Genomic DNA, 21492 nt, shown 5'->3' with positions numbered 1-21492 from the left:
GAAACTATTAATGACCTCGAGATAACGCAATAGAGAGTGCCGCATATCTAGCTTTCTCAAATCTCTAGACTGAGGATCCGAAGGCTGTGAATCAGGAAAAGATGGCAGATCAATCGACCTATTCAAGTGAAAAGAAGAAACCAACTTTGGAAGAAAGGACAGAAGAGTCCTCAAAGAAACTCCAGAATCTGTAATTCTTAAAAATGGTTCTCTACAAGATAAAGCCTGAAGCTCAGAAATCCTACGGGCTGAAGAAATAGCCACCAGAAAAATCACCTTTAAGGTAAGGTTTTTAAGAGTAGCCCTCTCTAGAGGCTCAAAGGGCGCAGCACAAAGAGCTTTAAGAACCAAATTTAAACTCCATGAAGGGCAAGGATTTTTGAAAGGAGGACGCATGTGTTTTGCCCCCTGAAGAAAACGAGCCACATCAGGATGGGATGCCAGGGTAGCTCCTTTTATCTTCCCACGGAAGCAACCTAGAGCTGCCACCTGTACCCTGAGAGAGCTGCAAGATAAGCTCTTAGCCAGACCAGCCTGCAAAAAAGAGAAAATGTGAGGAATCAAAGCCTGAGTAGGAACCACCTGATTCTCCTCACACCAGGATTCGAAAACTCCCCAAACCCTGACATAAGCCAGGGAAGTAGAGGTTTTTCTTGACCTGAGAAGAGTAGCAACCACCGCATCAGAATAACCCTTATTTTTCAAGCGCCGCCTTTCAAAAGCCATGCCGCTAGAGAAGCGATATACCTCTTCCAAACAAACGGGACCTTGGCAGAGAAGATTCGGAAGGTTCCAAAAGCGAAGCGGACCATCCACTATGAGGTTGACAAAGTCTGCAAACCAAGGATGTCTTAGCCATTCCGGAGCTACCAGAATCACCTCCGAGGGATGAGATTCTATGCGCCGAAGAATTCTGCCGGAGAGGCCAAGGAGGAAACACATAAAGCAGAATGTTCATTGGCCAGGAAAGAACCAAGGTATCGATTCCTTCTGCCCCTGGCTCTTGACGTCGACTGAAGAAGCGTGGAGCCTTGGAGTTCTGGAACGTTGCCATCAGGTCTATGCTCGGCGTGAACCACTTTTCGCATATGAGATGAAACGCCTGCTCGGAAAGTTCGCACTCCCCGGGATCTAGACGATGACGACTGAAAAAGTCTGCTTGAACGTTGTCGAGCCCGGCGATGTGAGACACTGCAATGTGAAGGAGATGTTGTTCCGCCCATGCTATCAACAGCTAAGCCTCTCACACGACCGATTAGCTCTTGGTTCCCCCTTGGCGTTTGATATAAGCCACTGTAGTTGCATTGTCGGAAAGGATTCTGACTGACTTCCCCTGAAGAAGTGGTAGAAAGGCCTGTAAGGCTAGTCTCACCCCTCTGGTCTCCAAACGACTGATTGACCAACAAGATTCCTCTGGCGACCACTGCCCCTGAACAGACCTGTCGAGACAAACTGCCCCCCAGCCGGACAGACTGGCATCCGTCATGACTACTGTCCAAACTGGAGCCTCTAGGTCCACTCCACGATGCAAATTCTGCAATAGGAACCACCAATCAAGACTGGAACGAGCAGAGTCTGAAAGAGGAAAAGGAAGGGGAAGATGAAGATGAAACTGCTCAGACACCAGATTTCAGCGGGAGAGCAATGCTGACTGAAGTGGTCTCAAATGAGAAAATGCCCACGGAACTAAGTCCAATTGGAGGCCATGGAGCCTAGAACTTGTAGGTAATGCCAGACTCTGGGAGGAGACTTGGACAACAAGACCCGAATCCGACACTGTAGTTTGATGATCTGTTGTTCCGTGACAAAAAACTTTCCCCCGCCGGGTGTTGAACAGGGCTCCCAGAAACTCCAAGGACTGGGATGGTACTATGTGGCTCTTTGCCGGGTTGACAACCCAGCCCAATGACTGCAGAAGCTGAAGAACTCGAGACACAGTCAAGTGACAGATGTTCCGACTTTGCTCAAATGAGCCAATCGTCTAGGTAGGGATGAACAAAGAATCTCTCTTTTCAGAGCTGTGCGGCTACTACAATCATTATTTTGGTAAAGGTCCTGGGTGCCGTGGCGAAACCGAAAGGAAGAGCACAAAATTGAAAGTGGTCCCCCAGAATTGAGAACCACAGGAACTTCTGATGGTCGGATCGAATTCCTATGTGAAGATATGCCTCGGTCAGGTCCAAAGAAGCTAGGAACTCGCCTTTGTGAACGGATGCCAGGACCGCTCTTAAGGTTTCCATGCGAACCCTTGGGATTCTCAGACATCGATTGACTCTTTTTAGGTCCAGAATGGGATGAAATGTGCCGTCTTTTTTGGGTACGACGAAGTAGATGGAATAACAGCCCTTTCGTCGCTCCAATGGAGGTACCAGCACAATGGCCCCGAGCTCTCTTAGACGATGTAAGGTGTCCCGCACTGCCTGACACTTTTGAGTATAAGAACATGGAGAGACGAGAAAACGGTCGCGAGGGCACCGTACAAAATCTAAGGCGTAACCTTGTTTTATCACAGTAATGACCCACTGATCTGATGTTTTTTTGGCCCACTCCTCAAAATAGAGAGAGACAATCTGTTTCCCACTACCGGAACCAAGGAACAGACTGGCTTCATCTCATTGAGAAGTTTTCGCTCCACCAGAGGACTGGGAGGGACCAGGTCTCCCATAATGACGTCCTCGAAAGGACTGAGGCCAAGATTGCTGTCTAGCAGGCTGCTGCCGAAAAGAAGAACCTGAAGAGCGGGATCTGGAAGATAACGATCCCCTTGTCCTGGGCCTATCCTCAGGCAGACGATGTACCTTATTTTCTCCTAAGGAATGAATCAAGTCCTCAAGATCCTTTCCAAAGAGAAGTTTACCCTTTAAAGGGTAAAGATCCCAATTGAGCTTTTGAAGAGACATCCGCAGACCAGTGCCATAACCAGAGAAGTCTGCGGGCAGAGACAGCCGAAACCATTAATCTGGCTGAGGTACGTAACAAATCATAAAGAGGTTCAGCACTGTAAGCAACAGTGGCTTCCAAAAGCCCAGCTTGAATAGCCTCAGACTCAGAAAGAGAAGAATTATTCTGCAGGAGCTGAACCCAGCGGAGTCCTGCTCTTAAAGCAAAACTACTGCACATAGCAGCTTGGACTCCAAGAGCCGAAACTTAAAATATCTTTTTAAGTTGAACCTCTAGCTTTCAATCCTGAAGATCTTTGAGAGCTGTAGTACCAGTAACTGGGATTGTAGTCTTTTTGGTAACAGCAGAGCCCACTGCATCAACCTTGGGAACAAGCAAAAGGTCCAAAGCATCATCAGGCAGAGGATATGGCTTATCCATGGCCTTGCTGACCTTTAATCCCAAGTCAGGGGTGTCCCATTTGCGAAATAATAAGTCTGTGACTGAAAGATGAAAAGGAAAAGACCGAGTAGGACCACGAAGGCCAAACAAGACAGGGTCAATTGAACCCATACGAGAATCCTCTGGCAGGGAATCAATTCCCAACTCCTCAAGAATAGCAGGAATGAGAGGAAGAAGCTCATCCTTCCTCAAGAGGCAGACCACCTTAGGATCATTGCCTTCGAGCACATGAGGACCCTGAGAGGGCAAGGGATCTTGACCAGCAGCAGAATCAGGGTCCTGAGTAGGAATGTCGCTTGGGTCCCCCTGGTCTGACTCTGAGGTGTCAGAAGAAGTGTCAGGTAAGGGCCAAGACATTGGTGTCCTAAGAGAGCATTTAAGCTTTGGAACATCCATCCCCCACAAGGATTTGTTCTGTTTAGAAGCTGCTTTATGAGACAATGGTACTGAAAAAGAAATCCCCTCAGAATTCTTTTTTGAGGACTTTCTGGCCTTATAGGCTTTATGTAAAAACATAATAAAGTCAGAAGAAAATGAAGAGTAGGAGTCTGAAGTCCCCTCAGCAGCAGCAGCTGAATTATCAAAACAATCACCTCTCTCAGAGGCTAACTGCTGTGGTGAAAGAGCAGGAGGAGAAACCCCTCCCCCCTCCGCTGCGAGCAAAGCAGCGTGAACAGAGCCAGAAATAGCTTCAGATGAAGCAGGAAATGGGAAGGAGGCTGCAGCAGAAAGAACCAGGTGTCCCGGTCTTACAGAGCGGAGCGAGGAAGAAATAACACCCCCAGCTGCCCCTGAAGTTCTTCAGGGGCTGGCCGGACCACGTGGCATTTGTGAAAAAAAAAAAAAAATGAGCCGGCTGAGGAGAAAATGAAAGTGAAAGAAAAAAGCCTGTGGACCGCCCAAAGCAGCTAAAGAGGTAACGGGGAGTCCGACCAGCAAAGTAAAAAGTCTATAAATAACATTTTTTTTTATACGACCTGAAAGAAGCTGGGTCCTCTGCTCCACAGGGTGAGTGAACCGGGCTCCCCGGTATCACCCCAAAAGCTGCAGCAAACTGAAGCCAAGAGTTTTCAACCCCTAAAGCCAAAAGCCTCAAATACCAAGGAGAATGGTCCCCTCAGGACCTGCCAACTCCCTGGGAGGCTAGTCTCCGCTTGCCCTGCTTCCAGAAAAAAAAACATCCTTTTTTTTTTTTTTTTTTAAAGTAAAATAAAATAAGAAATATTTAAAGAAAAAGATAAATTTTATGAACAAAAATATCTATTTTGTCTGTATTTTTCAAAACTAACTGACTAAAATCCTGACTGTAGGTTTTGCACCTCCATCTGCTGGAGGCAGAAAAATACTGACCTACTGTAGGTGCACCTCACGGAAGGGGCGGAGTCAGTTGGAAATTTTTCTGCCTCCATCTGCTGGTGAGTGGACAGAACCCAGGAGTCTGGACTGATCCAGGTATGTACAGGGAATGGCAGGTCTTTTAAGAGCGGGAAAAGCAGTGCTGCTGTATTAGCAAGCATGGTATATACCACAGCATCAGGAACAACTGCACACAATCCGAAATCTCCATCATATAAATCACATCAGAGCTGCAGGGACACACAACCACACCACATCAATGCAAACAATGGAATAAAATGGCCCCCCGAATCAGCGCTGACACTTAACTCGTGCCCTGACCGTGGCGGTAAAAAACCTGCACTAGCATTAGCGCAGCTCCCTGCGTTGCCTATGATTAGCTCATTGCCTCCTGTGCATGCCATTAGCTTGCATTTGCGCAGGAAAAACCACAGGTCAGTAAGCGCATTTACGCGCTTTTCCCCCACGCAAAAAAACATTTCATCCCCGTATAGGGTTTTGCGTGGGAAAATGCAGCTTCAGCACACTTTATTACATCAGTTCCATTATGTGCATGTGGCTCTGCATCTGCAGTAACCTGTGACACGTTTCTCCTAGGGTTTCCGAGGGATTGCAGAGAGCTGGCATATGCGCTCCTGTAGCTGTGCACAGAGTTTGCTTCCCTGGAGCTCTTCTGGTCACTTGCCAGTAAATGTTTATATTGGGTGAGCAATGTGCCGAGGCAGTTGTCCGTCTCTGAACACTTTTTTTTTTTTTTTTTTTACAAAGTGTGGACTGTCAGAACATCCATGCTGCCCAACCAGACAGCTGAAAAACTTCTTCTGGATACTTATACCAACCCCCTTTGTGCCTCAGCCAAGCCAAAAGCAGTTTTTCCAAGCTTTCCCTTCACCTCTGTAGGCGTAAAACTAATTTTATATTCCAATGAACAAAATATGGAACACATACGTCTTAATACCAATCGAGAACAGAACAGGCCCAACAGCTGTGACATTTAATGGGACTGTGCTACTTGTATATTTCTTTACCTAATAACTACTGCTGAAATAAGCTATGGGTCAGCTATTTCTTTAATTTTTTTGGCCCAGCAATTTCATCCTCCTCTGGGCTGCGATGTCGGTCAGAACCAGCCTCTTTTGGGCTTCAGCACCAGGAGTCACCTTGTAATACACTTTTAATTATCACTTTACCCCCCCTCCCCCACCACGACTCACCTGACCATCTTATCAGCAAGCATTGCTCCCCATCCGTCTGCTTCAAAGGCAAACTAAAAAGAACCACAAAAAAATAATCCAAACAATTACAACTTCATCTCCCTCTATGCTTTCCTGAAAACCAACAGTCTCCTGCCCTGAGCTGTGTCAATGCTTTTAGAAAGCACTAGTACAGCACTATATACTCTTGAAGGCTATGAAAACCTCAGGTCCTATTGTCTGGGGGCTATTCAATTCTACTGTTGGGCGAGTGATCTGGGTTGATTACTGGTAGCATAAGTAGCAGCACTCGAACTGGGCAGACTGAAATTTGAAAGACTGAAATGCTTGTTTAAGGATGTAAAGTAGCAAGACAGTAATTGTAACTAGGGAAACAGCATTCTATTTTTTATTTATTTAGATTTTTATATTCTGCATTTCGACACTTCAAAGTGTACATGAAAGCATTAAAGTGACTCAGAGACTGTCATTGGTCTAAAGTAGGTCCTGAACACCTTTCATTTCCAGACAGCACTGCAGGTCTCAAAAATACATCTGGAGTGGAGAGTCAAAGAAGTCAGGTCCTTCCTCCAAAAAAATACATCAAATGGAAGCTGTAGCCATGTCGAGAAGGATCCTTTAACACAGGGGTGCTCAAACCGGCCCTTATGGCTCCCCCAACCAGCTAGGTTTTTCAGGAGATCTATTTACATGCACTATCATGTATGCAAATATTTCTCATGCATATTCATTAGGGATATCCTGAAAACCCCACTGGATTGGAGGGCCCCTCAAGGATCGGTTTGATCTCCCTGCTATAACACACACAATAAAACATCACTCCTTTCACACGCACTGATTAACATATGAGGCCGATATTCAGCCGGCCATGTACGGAGAACATTAACCGGACAAAGTGCCTCGAGATTGCTCCCAGCAATGTCCGAGCAGATGCTGCACAGGGCTGCTCTGCTGAAGGATGGAAGCAGATCATACCTTGTTCTTGGCAGGTGGATAAACCTGATGTGATGGAGCTCCAAAACGCCCAACAAGAGCCGCTGCCACCATAACCCGGCTCAAACATTGGAGGGCGTGGGATAAAAATGATTTTAAATAAGTAAATTAAATAAACCAACCCGAGCTTAGGGTGAGAAAAATGCTGCTGCGGCCAGCCAGAGTCCAAGTGGAGCCATTGCCCTCCCTTGTCACCTGGAGGAGGTGCAGCCCCAGTCAGCCCCATGCTGCTGGGTCACACACATGAGGAGATGCTGCCACCAGGCCACATATATTGAGCCGTTCAGACCAACCCTGGCCCGTTAATGTTAGACAATCTATTTGGCTGACCGGAGTTATGCGGATAACTTTAGCCAACCAGCACTGAATATCAGCACTGACTGGTCAAAGTTTAACCATCCCCAGTGCCATCTCTTTTTGTATGGGCTACGATTTGCCAAGACAAAATTGAACCAGTCAGCTGTGGGTAAATTTCATACTGCAAGTTTTTTTTTCTGGCTAAGTGGAAGCCTATTGCTTAGGAAGCAGGCTATAAAGCAGAAAAGCAAGGGTTCAAAATCCTTGCGCCTTTGGACAAGCCACAGCACTCTCCATGGCCTCAGGTACAAGCTTACATTGCAAACCCCCCTGGGGACAAGGAAATACTTATTGTACCATTAAATATGAATTCCTATGCAAACAATTACAATAATCCCTTTTATGTTAAGATTTGTCACTTACTAATCAGTAAGTTTTACATACAATCACTAGGTCAAAATACAACTTTCATGTTACAAACAGTTATACAGGTATCAAAAAAATAAATTTACACTTTTAATTTTCCATGTGCTTGTACGAAAAAGGAGAAAAATAGTGTCTAATGTGATTTGGTGATATTCTGAATAAGCCTACCCCACAAGCCCCAGAAGCTTCATGAGTTTCTCCATTTCTATTCGGGCCGATACAGTACGGTGCACTCCGACGGAGCGCACAGTTAACCCTCGACTGGACGCGTGTTTTTGATGTGCAAGCGTTACCCCTTACTTGGTAAGGGGCCGAAAACGCACGTCCAACCCCCCCGAACCTAATAGCGCTCGCAACATGCAAATACTCGTTGATGGCCCTATTAGGTATTCCCACGCGATTCAGAAAGGAAAATGTGCAACCAAGCCGCACATTTTACTTTCAGAAATTAGCGCCTACCCAAAGGTAGGCGCTAATTTCTTCAGGCACAGGGAAAGGGCACAGAAAAGCAGTAAAAACTAGGGATGTGAATCGTTTTAGGACGATTAAAATTATCGTCCGATAATTTTAATATCGTCTTAAACCGTTATGGAACACAATACAATACAGATTCTAACGATTTATCGTTATAAATCGTTAGAATCGTGAGCCGGCACACTAAAACCCCCTAAAACCCACCCCCGACCCTTTAAATTAAATCCCCCACCCTCCCGAACCCCCCCCAAATAACAAATAACCTGCGGGTCCAGCGGCGGTCCGGAACGGCAGCGGTCCGGAACGGGCTCCTGCTCCTGCATCTTGTCGTCTTCGGCCGGCGCCATTTTCCAAAATGGCGCCGAAAAATGGCGGCGGCCATAGACGAAAAAGATTGGACGGCAGGAGGTCCTTCCGGACCCCCGCTGGACTTTTGGCAAGTCTCGTGGGGGTCAGGAGGCCCCCCACAAGCTGGCCAAAAGTTCCTGGAGGTCCAGCGGGGGTCAGGGAGCGATTTCCCGCCGCGAATCGTTTTCGTACGGAAAATGGCGCCGGCAGGAGATCGACTGCAGGAGGTCGTTCAGTGAGGCGCCGGAACCCTCGCTGAACGACCTCCTGCAGTCGATCTCCTGCCGGCGCCATTTTCCGTACGAAAACGATTCGCGGCGGGAAATCGCTCCCTGACCCCCGCTGGACCTCCAGGAACTTTTGGCCAGCTTGTGGGGGGCCTCCTGACCCCCACGAGACTTGCCAAAAGTCCAGCGGGGGTCCGGAAGGACCTCCTGCCGTCCAATCTTTTTCGTCTATGGCCGCCGCCATTTTTCGGCGCCATTTTGGAAAATGGCGCCGGCCGAAGACGACAAGATGCAGGAGCAGGAGCCCGTTCCGGACCGCTGCCGTTCCGGACCGCCGCTGGACCTGCAGGTTATTTAAGTTATTTGGGGGTGGGGGATTTAATTTAAAGGGTCGGGGGTGGGTTTTAGGGGGTTTTAATGTGCCGGTTTTTTCGATTTTTCGATTTTTTTAACGATTTTCACGATTTTTCACGATATTTTACCCCCCCAAACGGCAACAATATGATTCCCTCCCCCTCCCAGCCGAAATCGATCGTTAAGACGATCGAGGACACGATTCACATCCCTAGTAAAAACTGCTTTACTGTGCACCCTCCGACTTAATATCATGGCGATATTAAGTCGGAGGTCCCGAAAGTTACCAAAAGTAAAAAAAAAAAAAAAAAATTTGAAGTCACCCGTGGGTCGAAAATCAGACGCTCAATTTTGCCGGCGTCCGGTTTCTGAACCCGTGGCTGTCAGCGGGCTCGAGAACAGACGCTGGCAAAATTGAGTGTCGCTGTCAAACCCGTTGACGGGCTGATTCGGCCCGTAAGTTTGCTAACGCATTCAAAAGTAATCGAAAAAAGATGGAATCTGCAAGCAGATAACCATTCCCCATTTACCAGAGCCACTCCTCTTATGATTTTATAAATCTCAGTCGTCTCTTCTCCAAACTAAAGAGTCTTAATCTATTTAGCCTTTCTCAATAAGGGTACTTTTCCATTTCCCTTATTTTTCTCGCCCTTCTTTGTACCTTTTCTATGTCCACTATGTCTTTTTAGAGATGGGGCAACCAGACAATGCTCAAGGTGCAGTTGCACCACAGATCCATACAAAGGCATCACGATATTCTCACTTTTGCTCTCTATTCCTTTCCAAATAACTCCTAACATTCTATTTGCCTTTTTGACCACCCCTGCCACACACCGAGCCAAAGATTTCAAAGAAAAAAAGGAGACAATAAAGACCAGTGATTGAACTTACCGGCTATAAAATCAGCGGTCATTTAGACCTCTTTTTGCCAGTTCTGAGGTCTTTGTCTCATAATCATAAAACAGTGTTGAAATTAATCAATAAAGCACAATTTTTAACAATGATTAATGATATGGAGTAACTTATGATAGGTCTTCACAGTTAGTTTTGTGTTGAATGTAACAACTCAAAACAATTTTGTCTCATCTGAAATCTGGTCACCTTACTCATTGTTTAAATTTTATTTAGATTATTTATTTAGATTTTTATATTCCACTTTTTTCAGCACTTCAAAGCGGATTACATTCAGGCACTGTGGGTATTTCCCTATCCCTGGATGGTTTCTAAGTTTGTACCTGAGGCAAAGGTGGGACAAAGTGACTTGCCCAAGGTCACAAGGAGCGACAGTGGGACTTGAACCTTTGTCACCTAGCTCATAGTTCACTGCCCTAACTACCAGGCTACTGCTCCACTGTTCCTTGCTCTGGATCATTTATGAATATGCTAATTAGCACAAGTCCCACTCCAGACCCCTGGGGCACTCCCCGAATTACCTTTCTCCATTTGGAAAACTGACCATGTATTCCTATCTCTGTTTCCTGTTTTATATTTGGTAACCAATTGACAAAGGCCACTGCCTCCAATCCCACGACCTCCCAATTTCCTGAGGAATCTCTTATGAGGATCTTTGTCAAATGCCTTCTGAAAATCAAAATACACTGTTATCAACCAGCTTACCTTTATCTGCATGTTCATTTACACCTTAAAAAAAATCTTGTAAACTGATAAGGCAAGATTTCCTTTTGCAAAAACCATGTTGAGTTCCCTTCATTAAACCACGTGTATGTAGGGAATAAGTGATCAGAATTTATATTGACAAATTTGACATCATGGCTTGCTCTTCCCAACAAGAAACAACCTGCATCTTCCAGCTATGATTTTGGCCCCCTCTATGAACAACTTGAGCAATTTTCAAATAATTTTGCCCAGGTAAAATTGGCAACAGAAAATTCTTTCCCTTCTGTTGGTAAAAGTACCCGCGTCGTAAAGGGATTTCAATTTGCTTTAAGGCACTTTTGCACCTCCTCGCCTTCCACTTCCAGAAATAGCACAGAAATACCTACTACCAGAAATAGCCTGCATGTTTCTTAAGCACTGCAAAGCCTCTTCCTAAAAGTAGAAGCGCATTATGCACTTTAACTCCACAGCAAGATGTGCAATTGTCAAAAAACCCCAACCTTGTTCGTAAAAAATAATTCCAAATCGTTAAAAACGTTATGAGTGGCGGGGCTTGTCTCGGGGGGGGAATCAGGCTCTGCCAGGAGTGAGGAACTAGATCTTGAATCATAAAGGGGGAATCAATCTCAGCATAGCGAGTCCGGCTGTGCACATGACAACAGTGAAATGGGTGTCCATAAAAAAAAAAAAGGGAAGGAGCAGTAGAGCTGGTGCCTACCACACACAGATCGACTAAAGCACGTTTATGCAGTTGTATTGACCACGTCAGTGAACTCCACGTAACCAGTTTGTCCTCCCTGCCCTTCCCCCAGGAGAAAACGCAGCTCCGGCTGGTGAAACTGAAAAAAACAAATATGCTGTAAATATATTTTGTTTTCTAGCTAACAGGGAGGGACCTAGCAGAGATATGTCAGACAAACCGGAGCCAACAAGCCTGTGCCGCACCCCCACCCCCTATCACTCCGGCATAAAACTGATCACCCGGAGGGGCCACCTGCGTAATGGAGTCTCCGAAGAGCACGATCCTGGGCCAGGCGATCATCCTCACACACCGGACACCGGGGCAGGCTGAGCTCAAGGGTTTCCCGTATCCCGCAGACCTCACTTCCGCCCGAAAGAAAGGCCGGCGGCCCTCTTTAACGCGGGCAACAAAAAAAAAAAAAGCTAACGCGGGCGGCGACGGAAAAAAAAAAAAAAAAGCAAACTAATACCATCGAGTAAATACCATACGGAGTAAATATTCAGTGTTTTAACGCCTGCGGATGGGGAGGGACAGAGGAGTAGCACGACGCCCAAATCAAAGAAGACCGCTGCATTGGTGGGTGGGCGCGAGCCTAGCCACGTGCCCGGGAACTGCGTGCACTATGCCTGCCCGAGCCGCTAAAATTGGAAGAGCTGCAACACCCTCGATTAGAGAGCTACTTGGAGAAGGATAGAAAGCTGTCATTTGTTAATCAAGAATTATTATTATAGTGAAATAGACAGTGGCGTAGCCATAAATGAATTTTTTTTTGGGGGGGGGGGACCAATGTTAACAAGGGTGGGCAGTTGACATACAAGGCTAAGCCCTACTGTTTGTCAATGCTTACCAGTAAATGCCTTAGCGTGCATCTGACAACGGATTTCCAAGTTGTTCAATCATGAATGATGCTTTAAAATATTTTAATTCTATTATTTCAAGCACTGATCAGCATTAAACATACCTTATTAATCTATGTTAATTTATTTTATATTTATTACAGGCTTCCACTCATGTTCCCACTCTCAAATGCAGGCTTTCATGCACAGGTTCCCATTTCCACACACTTTTACCTGAGATGGCCTTGTGAGAGTTGGGCTTCTTCTCAGGCATCCAGCTGCACAGGATGAGCTTCCTGAGGGCCCTGCAAAGGTCAGGCCTCAGGCCCCACAGGATGAATTTTGCCATGGCCCTGTGTCAGGCCTCTTTTCTCAGGTGCTGGGTAACTCTGTGGGTGGGCCTGAGCCAAAGTGCGCAGGCCAGAGCTCACCCATGGCTATGCCACTGGTACCTAGTCAAAGCTTTGGTTGTAAGTTGCAGGACCTGGCTGTGTCCAGGAATTGCACATGAGTCCACCACACCCAAACCCTGCCTTGTGTTACAAGATAGCACAGCATAGTCTGACCTTAAAACACTGAATCATGTTAAAAGCATGTAAAAACCAAGGTTTTTCAATGCAAGCAACAGAATTAATTCATTTAAAAAAGTTCCTTCAAGTAGGATTGGCTCAGACTGGAAAAATGCCCGTAATATGCTAAAGGATGGAACAGTAGAGAAGCTAGGAGAGATGCCTTTGTTTATGAGCTCGGCTAAGAATCTTAAGAACATAAGATATGCCATACTGGGTCAGACCAAAATTCTGTTTCCAACAGGGGCCAATTCAAGTCACAAGTACCTGGCAATTACCCAAACATTAAATAGATCTCAAGCTACTATTGCTTATTAATTACTAGCAGTTTATGGATTTTTTCCTCTAGGAACTTATCCAAACTTTTTTTTTAAACCCAGTTACATTAACTGCTGTAACCACATCCTCTGGCAATGAATTACAGAGCGTAACTATGCGCTGAGTGAAAAATAATTTTCTTCAATTTGTTTTAAATGAGCTACTTGCTAATGTCTTGGAGTGCCTCCTGGTCCTATTAAATGATTTTACACAAGTCTTATTCTGTATGACATAATTACCCCAAAGAACAGAATACTGACATAATTCTAACCATTTTGATGGCTTCATGGTACGTGAAAAAAAAAATGAGAGAGAAACTAAGGATAACTCAAGAAAAGTTTATTTTTGAACATTTTTGCCTTGAGTTATACAAATGTGATGATGATACACAACACAAGCCATATATAATAAAATAACTTCACCATTACAAAAAACAAACATGGTATTACTATGGCCAGTAACAGTTTGGCAATCATTTTTGTAAAAATGTACATAATTCAGAAAAAATTTACAATCACAAAAGCAGCTCAGCCCCCTGCATTCAGTATGCCACCTTGGCATTCCCCATGCTGAGCTCATTACGCTTGATCCATGGCTTCGTAAAGTCTCTGTGCAGCTAACTCCACCATCTCCCGTAGCGTTTCATCTTCATCAATTCCTTCTTCATGTTCAACAGTCTGAAAAGCCACAGACATTTATTATCTGACAGCAGTCCCATAGTCATGCATGGTAGTGTTCACCAAACCAGTAAGAGAAACCGTACTGAGCCAACAGAGCCAAGAACCTACAACATGGCACATGCTTTATTCCTGTGCATGAATGTAGGCTCTCATTTTTACCCTGCAAAACTGTTTCTTTGGGGCTTTATAATGGCTGGATTTTCTTTTATAATTCATTATTTTTAGCTAGAAACCAAGGTGGCTATAATTCAGTGTTTTTTAATTATGGCCGGCAATTTTAATGTTGTTGCTGTCCCAGAGACTGGCCATACCAGTCTGTGGTCTGTTCAGGAAAGATAGGCTAGGCAGAAAGGCGTAAAAGGCAGCATTTTATGCTAAAAAATAAATAAATAAAAATGAAAGAAACAGATGTGGGAGCTCTGAATAAAGGGGGCAGCACTGTGGGTTATCATGGAAAGGGGAAATGGCTCTTTCATTTGACTCCCTTGCAACCTACAGACCAGCATAGGCAGAAGAGCTGGAAAGAGATTTGGACTAAGTCATATATAAAACCACAATAAAGGGGGCAGTATGCCACATGCTGACGGGCACATCCTACTGCAGAATCAGAAATTTCAAGTTCTCCCTTTAAGGGGCTCTCTTCAGACAAATGGTAGAGGAACCTGCAAGGGAAGGAGTAATATTGGATGACACTTACAAATGGGTAAAATGTTTCTAATGTCCAAGTAAGAGGTGGTGATCTGAGCTCCAATGATCACCAATGTGGTTTAATGTAAAAATAAAGACCGAAACGAGTCATACAACTTTATTAAGTTGGGGAATACCTTGGGGAGGCAGAGGCAGGATGGAAATATCTAGGTGAAGTAGATAAGAACAATGGGTAAAACTGAAAAAGCAATTGCATGGGCAAAGTAAACAGAAGTAAGGAAAGCAAAAAACTCCACTATGTTTTTCAAAAAATGTGGCTGAAAAGATAAGGCCAAAATATTAGCATTCAAAAGGGATTTCAAAATGAGGAAGATAGGAAAAGCTGAGGTAAGAAGGGAAGGTAGCAAAGACATAAATGGAGCTAAAAATAGCTAATATAGTAAAACAAAGTAACCTTTTCTGATGTGAGAGTGAAAAGATGACATACAGAGATGGGATTGCAAGATTGAGGTGAAAAGGACAATGATGTGGTGTGTGACAATAAGAGCAGAAATGTTAAACAAATAGTTTTGCTCAGTATTCACTGAAAAAGAAACATAGGCCTTATAGGTTTGTTTTTTTTTGCCACCATGCATCTATCTAATCTGCCCAGCCACACAACTGCTCAGCTCTACGATCCCTACCACTCCCTCAGAGGTCCCTGTGCTTAGCCCATGAATTTGGATTTTTCTTTGTCTCCACCACCTCCACTGGGAGGCTGTTCCATGCATCCATCACCCTTTCTGTAAAGAAATATATCCTTGGATTACTCCTGAGTCTATCCCCCTTTTCATCCTCGTCCCATAGCCTCTTTTCTCCTGAAATAGGCCCGCCTTCTGTGCATTGATACCTTGGAGGTATTTAAATGTTTCTATCATATCTTCCCTATTCCACATTTCCTCTAGGCCTAGCATATACATTTTTTTTAAACTTGCATTTTAAAATTTTGGCATGCAGTCGAGAACATTTTAAACAGAACTATCTATACAATATTTCACAGTACAATATATCCAAACTACCCCTTCCCTGTCCCCAGCAGAAAGAACCCCTTCATCCCTATATTCTCCCTCCTTTATCCTAACCCAATCCCCAACTCTCTCTGCTATCCAATCTCTACAAAAGAAGCGAAGGCAATACATTTGCAGCTTCTAAATGAACTACATCTGACCATTCAAGAACCTTAATACCGGCTTCCAAAAATGCTTCACCTTATTTAAACCACCCTTAATCTTTTCCGTAAATACCTCCCATCTCCATCACTGTTCCCATGCCCATCTGCCACTCCTTTGGTGAACTATTACATTTCTGTTTGCCCAAGATACATCTCCTGCCAGCCAAGCATAACCTTTCCTTTTCTCAGTCCTATAAACTAAGCATGCCCCCAGGAAGGGAAGCTTGTCCAGGGCACGGCCCGGCCGGGGAGCCTGCCAATGCCTCAGGCGCAACTGTTTGGGCTTGGGAGGAGGGGGAAGGCGGCTGACGAAAACCGGAATCCCGCCCGGACCGGAGCATCAGGAGAGGAAGGGAGCTTACGCGACCGGAGTGGCTATAGGATCCGGGAGTACCGGATCCGCTGGGGGGTCAGGAAGGGGGGCACCACCGGGACCACCCGCGCCCCCAGGGACCCAGGGGCTCTGTAGCCGGCCGACTGCCAGCGGCACGGAGTGGGAAAATGGGATTTCATTATATTATTTAAAAATTTTTTTTTTTTGTTTTGGAATATTGTTTGTCCCGGGGGAGGGGGGGGGGGGGGGAACGACACCTTCCACCTCCCTCCTGCCTGCTCGCGAAAGGGGAATTACGCAGGAGGAGGGAAAATGCCCATAAAAAAGGAGCCCAAAATTATCCCAGGTGAGGGAGGGTAAGGGGGAGGCGAGGGGGTGACAAAACCTTTCCTGGGGGGCTGGGGGGCTCAAATCGGGGAGGGGGGGAGCTGCAAAAAAATCGGCCCCCCCAGCCCCAGGGAGCTCCGAAAACGGAGCTGATAAAAAATCCAAAATGGCCGCCGTTCCCGTGTTTTTCCGACCCTGGAACGGCCTGGCCAAGCTTTGGGGAGTCGATTCCCGGGCTAAATTTGCCTTCCCTGCAGAGGAGGAACCTTCCCCACCCGGCATGGAGGCATAGAGGAAGCCCCCACGCAAAAAACTCGACGGGGGCTGGCAGAGGAGAGGCAGAGAGGCAGGCTGCCTGCCGCAGCAAAGAGAGAGCCGCTCTGAAGAAAAAAAGGCTGCAGAAAAAAAGTTTGATTGACAGCCTGGAGGCCAGGAGTGAAGCAGGGGGGAATCCTGCCGACTCCTGCCTGTCTGGCTGCCGGTTCAAGCCTCCTGAGACCAGCAAAAGAAAAAAATACTGGTCTACTGCTGCAGATAAGTTAGAGGTAGGGGAATACCTGCAACTTATAATAAAAGTGAAAATTCCTAAATAATTATTCACTTTTTTTTTTTTTTTTAAACTGATCGCAGCAGTGGGTTCTAAACCCTCTCGGCAGCCAGAGGGGGGAGAGACGAGACCCGGTTCACACACCTGGAAGCGGAACGAACTCAGGCTATGCAGCGCACAAGGGGCAAAGCCCCCCTGAGACCGGCAAGAGCCGAGAGATGGAACAGTCTCCCACAGGAGAAAAGAAAAAAATCACTAAAGAAAAAGTTCCTTTACTACGACAGAAAATAAGAGTAAGTACTTGCTTGATCCGTGAGGAAAGAAGAAAGAAAGGCTGACTAGCCTAAAGCAGAGAATGAAGGGTGAGCTGCTAACACCTGCTGGAGACAGACGAATACTGAAGGGTTACAGGATAGGCTCTGTCCTCATATAGGATATCCTTCAAGTTTTAGTCTGTCTCCACCTGCTGGAAAGGAGGCTCAACCCACAGTCTGGACTGATCCGGGTACGTACAGGGAAAGTGAGTTTAAGAGCCGACAACAGTTTCAGAGCTCTCCTCTTTCCCTTTAGAGCATCCTTTTATTTATTTATTTTTATTACCACACGTACCCTTGTATCCACTGAGAAGTTGGCACTTTTTCCATCCACTGTCACTGTCAGAACAGAGCCATCTTTTGAGCTTACACAATCCTCCCCAAAAATGTCCCTAGAAAAAGAAAATTTGCTATTAGGTAATTCTGCTGTTTTCATGTCAAGAACAAATGAGGGAGCTCTCAAGAAATAAAGTAGCTTTAAGAATGAGCTAGCAATATTTACTGCCAGACTCCTCAAAATACCAAACTTGCCCATTTCATAACTAAAATACTTCTCCGGGTCTTACGATGGTTTCCTTTATTGTCCTAAGTATGTACATTTTATTGCTTACATTGTTACATTTTTTTTTTTTAAATACTGTGGACTTTTTATTTGACCTACAGTATAGTTGTCTCTCTACAGTCAGAATATTTAAGCGACACAGACCTTAAAACATTCAGTTGCTCAGTACTGGATTTTCCTCAGTACCACAAGGTGATCTGCCACTATCCCAAGCATGGCTGCTCCCAGAAATTCAGGGGGCAGTGTCTGAGCTGCCGAACTCTGCAGGGAGTATATATGTCATGGCACAAAGCCCACTGGACTGCACACCCACTCTCAGTCTTATGTCACACTATACAACTTGATTTTCAGTTTTCATCTTATCAACAATACTATTTGTTCAATTTGATAATCTTGGTCCAAGAATGTAGCAACTTACTGAAACATAATCTCCAGTCTCTTACTGTACATCTCCAAATCAACTTCCTTAGCAATACTGTAGGAAATGCCTGAAAGGAAGAGAAGTCAATCAGTTATCATGGTTAAGGTAAATCTATACACATACCTCTAAGCTGGTGTGCATCTCTGAAAAGAAAGTGGCAGGCCCACTCACGCCACACACAATGAACATAAGAAATGCCATGCTGGGTCAGGTGAGCCTAGCATCTTGTCTCCAACAGTGGCCAGTCTGGGTCACCTGGAAGATCCCATAAAGTAGATCTATTTCTTGTTACTCCCAGGAACAGCATCAGCTAGTTACCTGGCACAGAGAGGACGGGGGGATACTTATGCCACACAGAGAACATCACTGCTAGTAAATTCCCAGAGTATTCTTTTTCCTCATTTAATGTTCAAAGCAAACTGCAGCTCTTAGTCAAGTATGTGAGGGTCTCCAGTGTTGCCACACTATGGAAAGCATAAGCAACCAACCCAAGATTATTTATGGTCTCACAGATCGCCTTTCCCTAAGAGGCTTGTACTGAAAACTCACTGCTGGGATGGAAAAGCAGGCATTTGCTTTTTGTTATTTTATAATGAACAGGCCTGACACCAAGTAAGAGTTACCACAGAAGAGCGGCACTTCGTTTTTAGGACAAATACATCCTTTCTGTGGGTGCATGCCCTTAGCCACTTCTTGATTGTTTTTAAATGGTTACATGTTTATTATTTGCTGAATAGCTGCAAAGATGAACTGGAGGGTTTGTAGAGCACCCAGCTGAAAGGGATTCAAAGATATGCCTCTCATAAATGCAACTGAGAAACTTACCTAAAGAGCCAAAAGTGACATGGATTCTAAAGCACTCTTTTATGTAGTAACACTGTATGGTGAGGCAGAGATTCTAATAATCTTTGTTGCTGTTCACTGCTTTCAGGTCACTCTTTGTTTTAGCTGCTCCTGATCCACAGAAATCAAGCTACACTCAATAAAATAATGTATGTGGAAATGACAGATTTTACCTTTCTGTATTTTAGGGTTTGACTGGGCTTCCAGGATAATTGTCGTCACTGTATCTGCATACATATCATTGGAAGGATTTGCCACCCACTGGGAAGAGGAGGAAAAGGTAAGCTACTCAAATAGCAAATGGATTAGCAAGCAAACATGATCATCTGTGGACACAAAAAGCAAGATTCAGCTACTAGGGCAGGAGTCCCCTAAACTCTGTGCCGAGGGCCACATAGCACACTTCAAAATCAGCAAGAAGGCTGATCCCCTTGGAGTCTGCTGAGGGAGACATGCCTGGCCCCTTCGATGATGTGAAATGCTGGGAAAGGGAGTATCAGGGTTAGGATTCCCATAGGTGTGGCAGATAGCATTAGTAATAAAATTTCTTCTCACACCCCCCAGGAATCCTGCCTTCTGCCTCCTCTAGGGAAGCAGGGGTGTTTTTGGTTAGTGCACTCTCCCCCACTCATGTTTCCTGCAGCATTCTCTTTTGTGCTCCAACTCCGGCCTTCTCCTTGCCTGCAGCCTGCCTTTTATGCACCGTGTTCCTCTGCAGTTTTACCGGTCGCACCATCCAGCTAACACTGCAGTACTGGCTGCATGAGCTTTCCTCATCTGGGAATCCCACCAAGCACTGCAGCATTCACTGCTGCCACAGGATTATCAGGCCACATGACATAGGAGATTTTATTGGGCCATCTGCCAACGACATGCCTGCCGTGGAGGTCCCCACAGTTAGTGCACCAGCTGTGGAGGGCTCCTGTAGATGTTGTTCAAACAGTGGCGGTTCTCCCCCCCACCCCCCCAATGCTGACTACATGAATGCACTTGCCTGGGCGACAATTGTTTTATTCAGTGACAAGTATTTTTTTAGGTTTTTGTTTTTTTTTTTAATGTACTCCAATGCTCCTGACCAGGCCACGTGATTTTTTTTTTTTTTTTAAGTAAAGTTAGGTGGGCCAGGAAAAAGGCCTTGGCTGACCTGATTTGGGGACCCCTGCAGCACAGGGGGATATAACCAAATAACACAGTAAAGTCCCATCTTTGTTCTCTAGTCTTGAAGAAGTTCTTTGTGCTGAACATACAGAAAGAGAAGCCACACAGCCTGGTGAAGGCTTCTTTCATATCAACATAAGGAAGCACTACTAACCAGAGATCTCAGATCATTCAGCTGCCAGTCAGAATATTTGCATCCATCTCCTTTTCTATTTTACTTTCTGTTTAATTTCTGATGTTTCTCACTGTTTCAGGCAATGTTTGCTCTTACTTGCAAACTGCAATGGATTACTTAATGGTATTGTGCAGATACTGATCCTGGAGGAAACAGGATTCTTTGCAAGTTCCATTTCTTTTTTGTTGAAGCAAAGTAAGGAATCTGCCCAGAGCCCTCTGCTGGAGAGGCAGGTATAAATGTGAGTGAAACAACCACTCAACCAACTATCTAACAATATTGATGTGCATGGACTTTCCAAACCTTATGGGTCCCTTTTTCAGATGTCAGTAGTCATTTTGGGAGAAACTTTGGGAAATGGATGCTTCCCCAACACCCACTCACCTCTAGTATTATCATGCCCGGCTCTTGCAGCACTGTGATACTTTTGAAAACCTTTAAGGCCTTCCTCTCTTGCAAATCTATTTCCTCTACATCACCTGGGGAAAACCAAACACCAAGTTACCACAGTGCCCTGCCCCTTCTAACAGAAGTCCGTCTCAGCTTACAAACCTTCAGTCTTGTTTCTATCCTCTAACACCAAGAAATACAGGAAAATTGGTTCTTACCTGCTAATTTTCGTTCCTGTAGTACCAAGGATCAGTCCAGACCGCTGGGTTATGCCTCCCTTCCAGCAGATGGAGTCAGGGAAAAGCTGAAAAGCACCCCCAGATAACCCGGTGTGCTACCTGCGATCCTTCAGTATAACCAATATCAAAGCAGAATGAAGTAAATTTAAACAACCAATGACTAGATCAAGAGAATTTAGCTGAACAATAACCTGTGAAAACTATGTTCAGGACAAGAGTACGGATTGAAATGCTTCCATGGATAAGCTTGCTTGAAAATCTTCAGATTAGTCTAAAAACTGCAGAGAGAAAAAACAAAACCAACAAAGCCTTACACCCTTTCTTAGGACCGCTCCATAAGACAAAAAGATGATCTGACAATCGAAAAGCATTAGTCACTTCCAAGTACCACAGAATTATCCTGCGGACGTCCAGTCTCCTCAAATCCTGAGCCTGAGGAGAATTCCTATTCAAATCTGGAAAAGCTGGTAACTCAACTGACTGATTTACGTGAAAATCGGCAGAAAAGAAGGCACCTTCTGAAGCGAAACC

At 45.2% G+C, this 21492-nt stretch overlaps 2 protein-coding genes across 6 annotated transcripts in view; both read right to left on the bottom strand.

Moving 5' to 3' along the window:
• Positions 1-11884, bottom strand: part of IAH1 (isoamyl acetate hydrolyzing esterase 1 (putative)) — a 31918-nt gene extending 20034 nt beyond the window's left edge. The window contains exons 1-2 of one of the 5 annotated variants that reach the window (XM_029595845.1): positions 11860-11884; positions 5913-5965 (exon numbers count right to left, since the gene is read on the bottom strand). In XM_029595845.1, the coding sequence (XP_029451705.1) occupies positions 5913-5965; positions 11860-11862 (56 nt within the window). In that variant the 5' untranslated portion in view covers positions 11863-11884. Of the gene's footprint in view, positions 1-5912; positions 5966-6887; positions 8007-10487; positions 10513-10648; positions 11327-11642; positions 11799-11859 lie in introns of those variants that run through there. The other 4 variants (XM_029595843.1, XM_029595844.1, XM_029595846.1 and 1 more) reach the window with 4 other exon arrangements.
• A 1547-nt stretch (positions 11885-13431) lies between these two features.
• The window catches only part of CPSF3 (cleavage and polyadenylation specific factor 3), a 91940-nt gene continuing 83879 nt past the window's right edge, over positions 13432-21492 (bottom strand). Inside the window, exons 14-18 of the mRNA XM_029595839.1 lie at positions 20717-20811; positions 19173-19260; positions 18154-18223; positions 17469-17565; positions 13432-13790 (exon numbers count right to left, since the gene is read on the bottom strand). Coding sequence (XP_029451699.1) covers positions 13692-13790; positions 17469-17565; positions 18154-18223; positions 19173-19260; positions 20717-20811 — 449 coding nt within the window. The 3' untranslated portion in view covers positions 13432-13691. The remainder of the gene's footprint in view (positions 13791-17468; positions 17566-18153; positions 18224-19172; positions 19261-20716; positions 20812-21492) is intronic.

This window comes from Rhinatrema bivittatum, chromosome 3 (genome assembly GCF_901001135.1).
Source record: "Rhinatrema bivittatum chromosome 3, aRhiBiv1.1, whole genome shotgun sequence".
Classification (NCBI taxonomy): domain Eukaryota; kingdom Metazoa; phylum Chordata; class Amphibia; order Gymnophiona; family Rhinatrematidae; genus Rhinatrema; species Rhinatrema bivittatum.
This window is presented reverse-complemented; position numbering and strand designations above follow the sequence as displayed.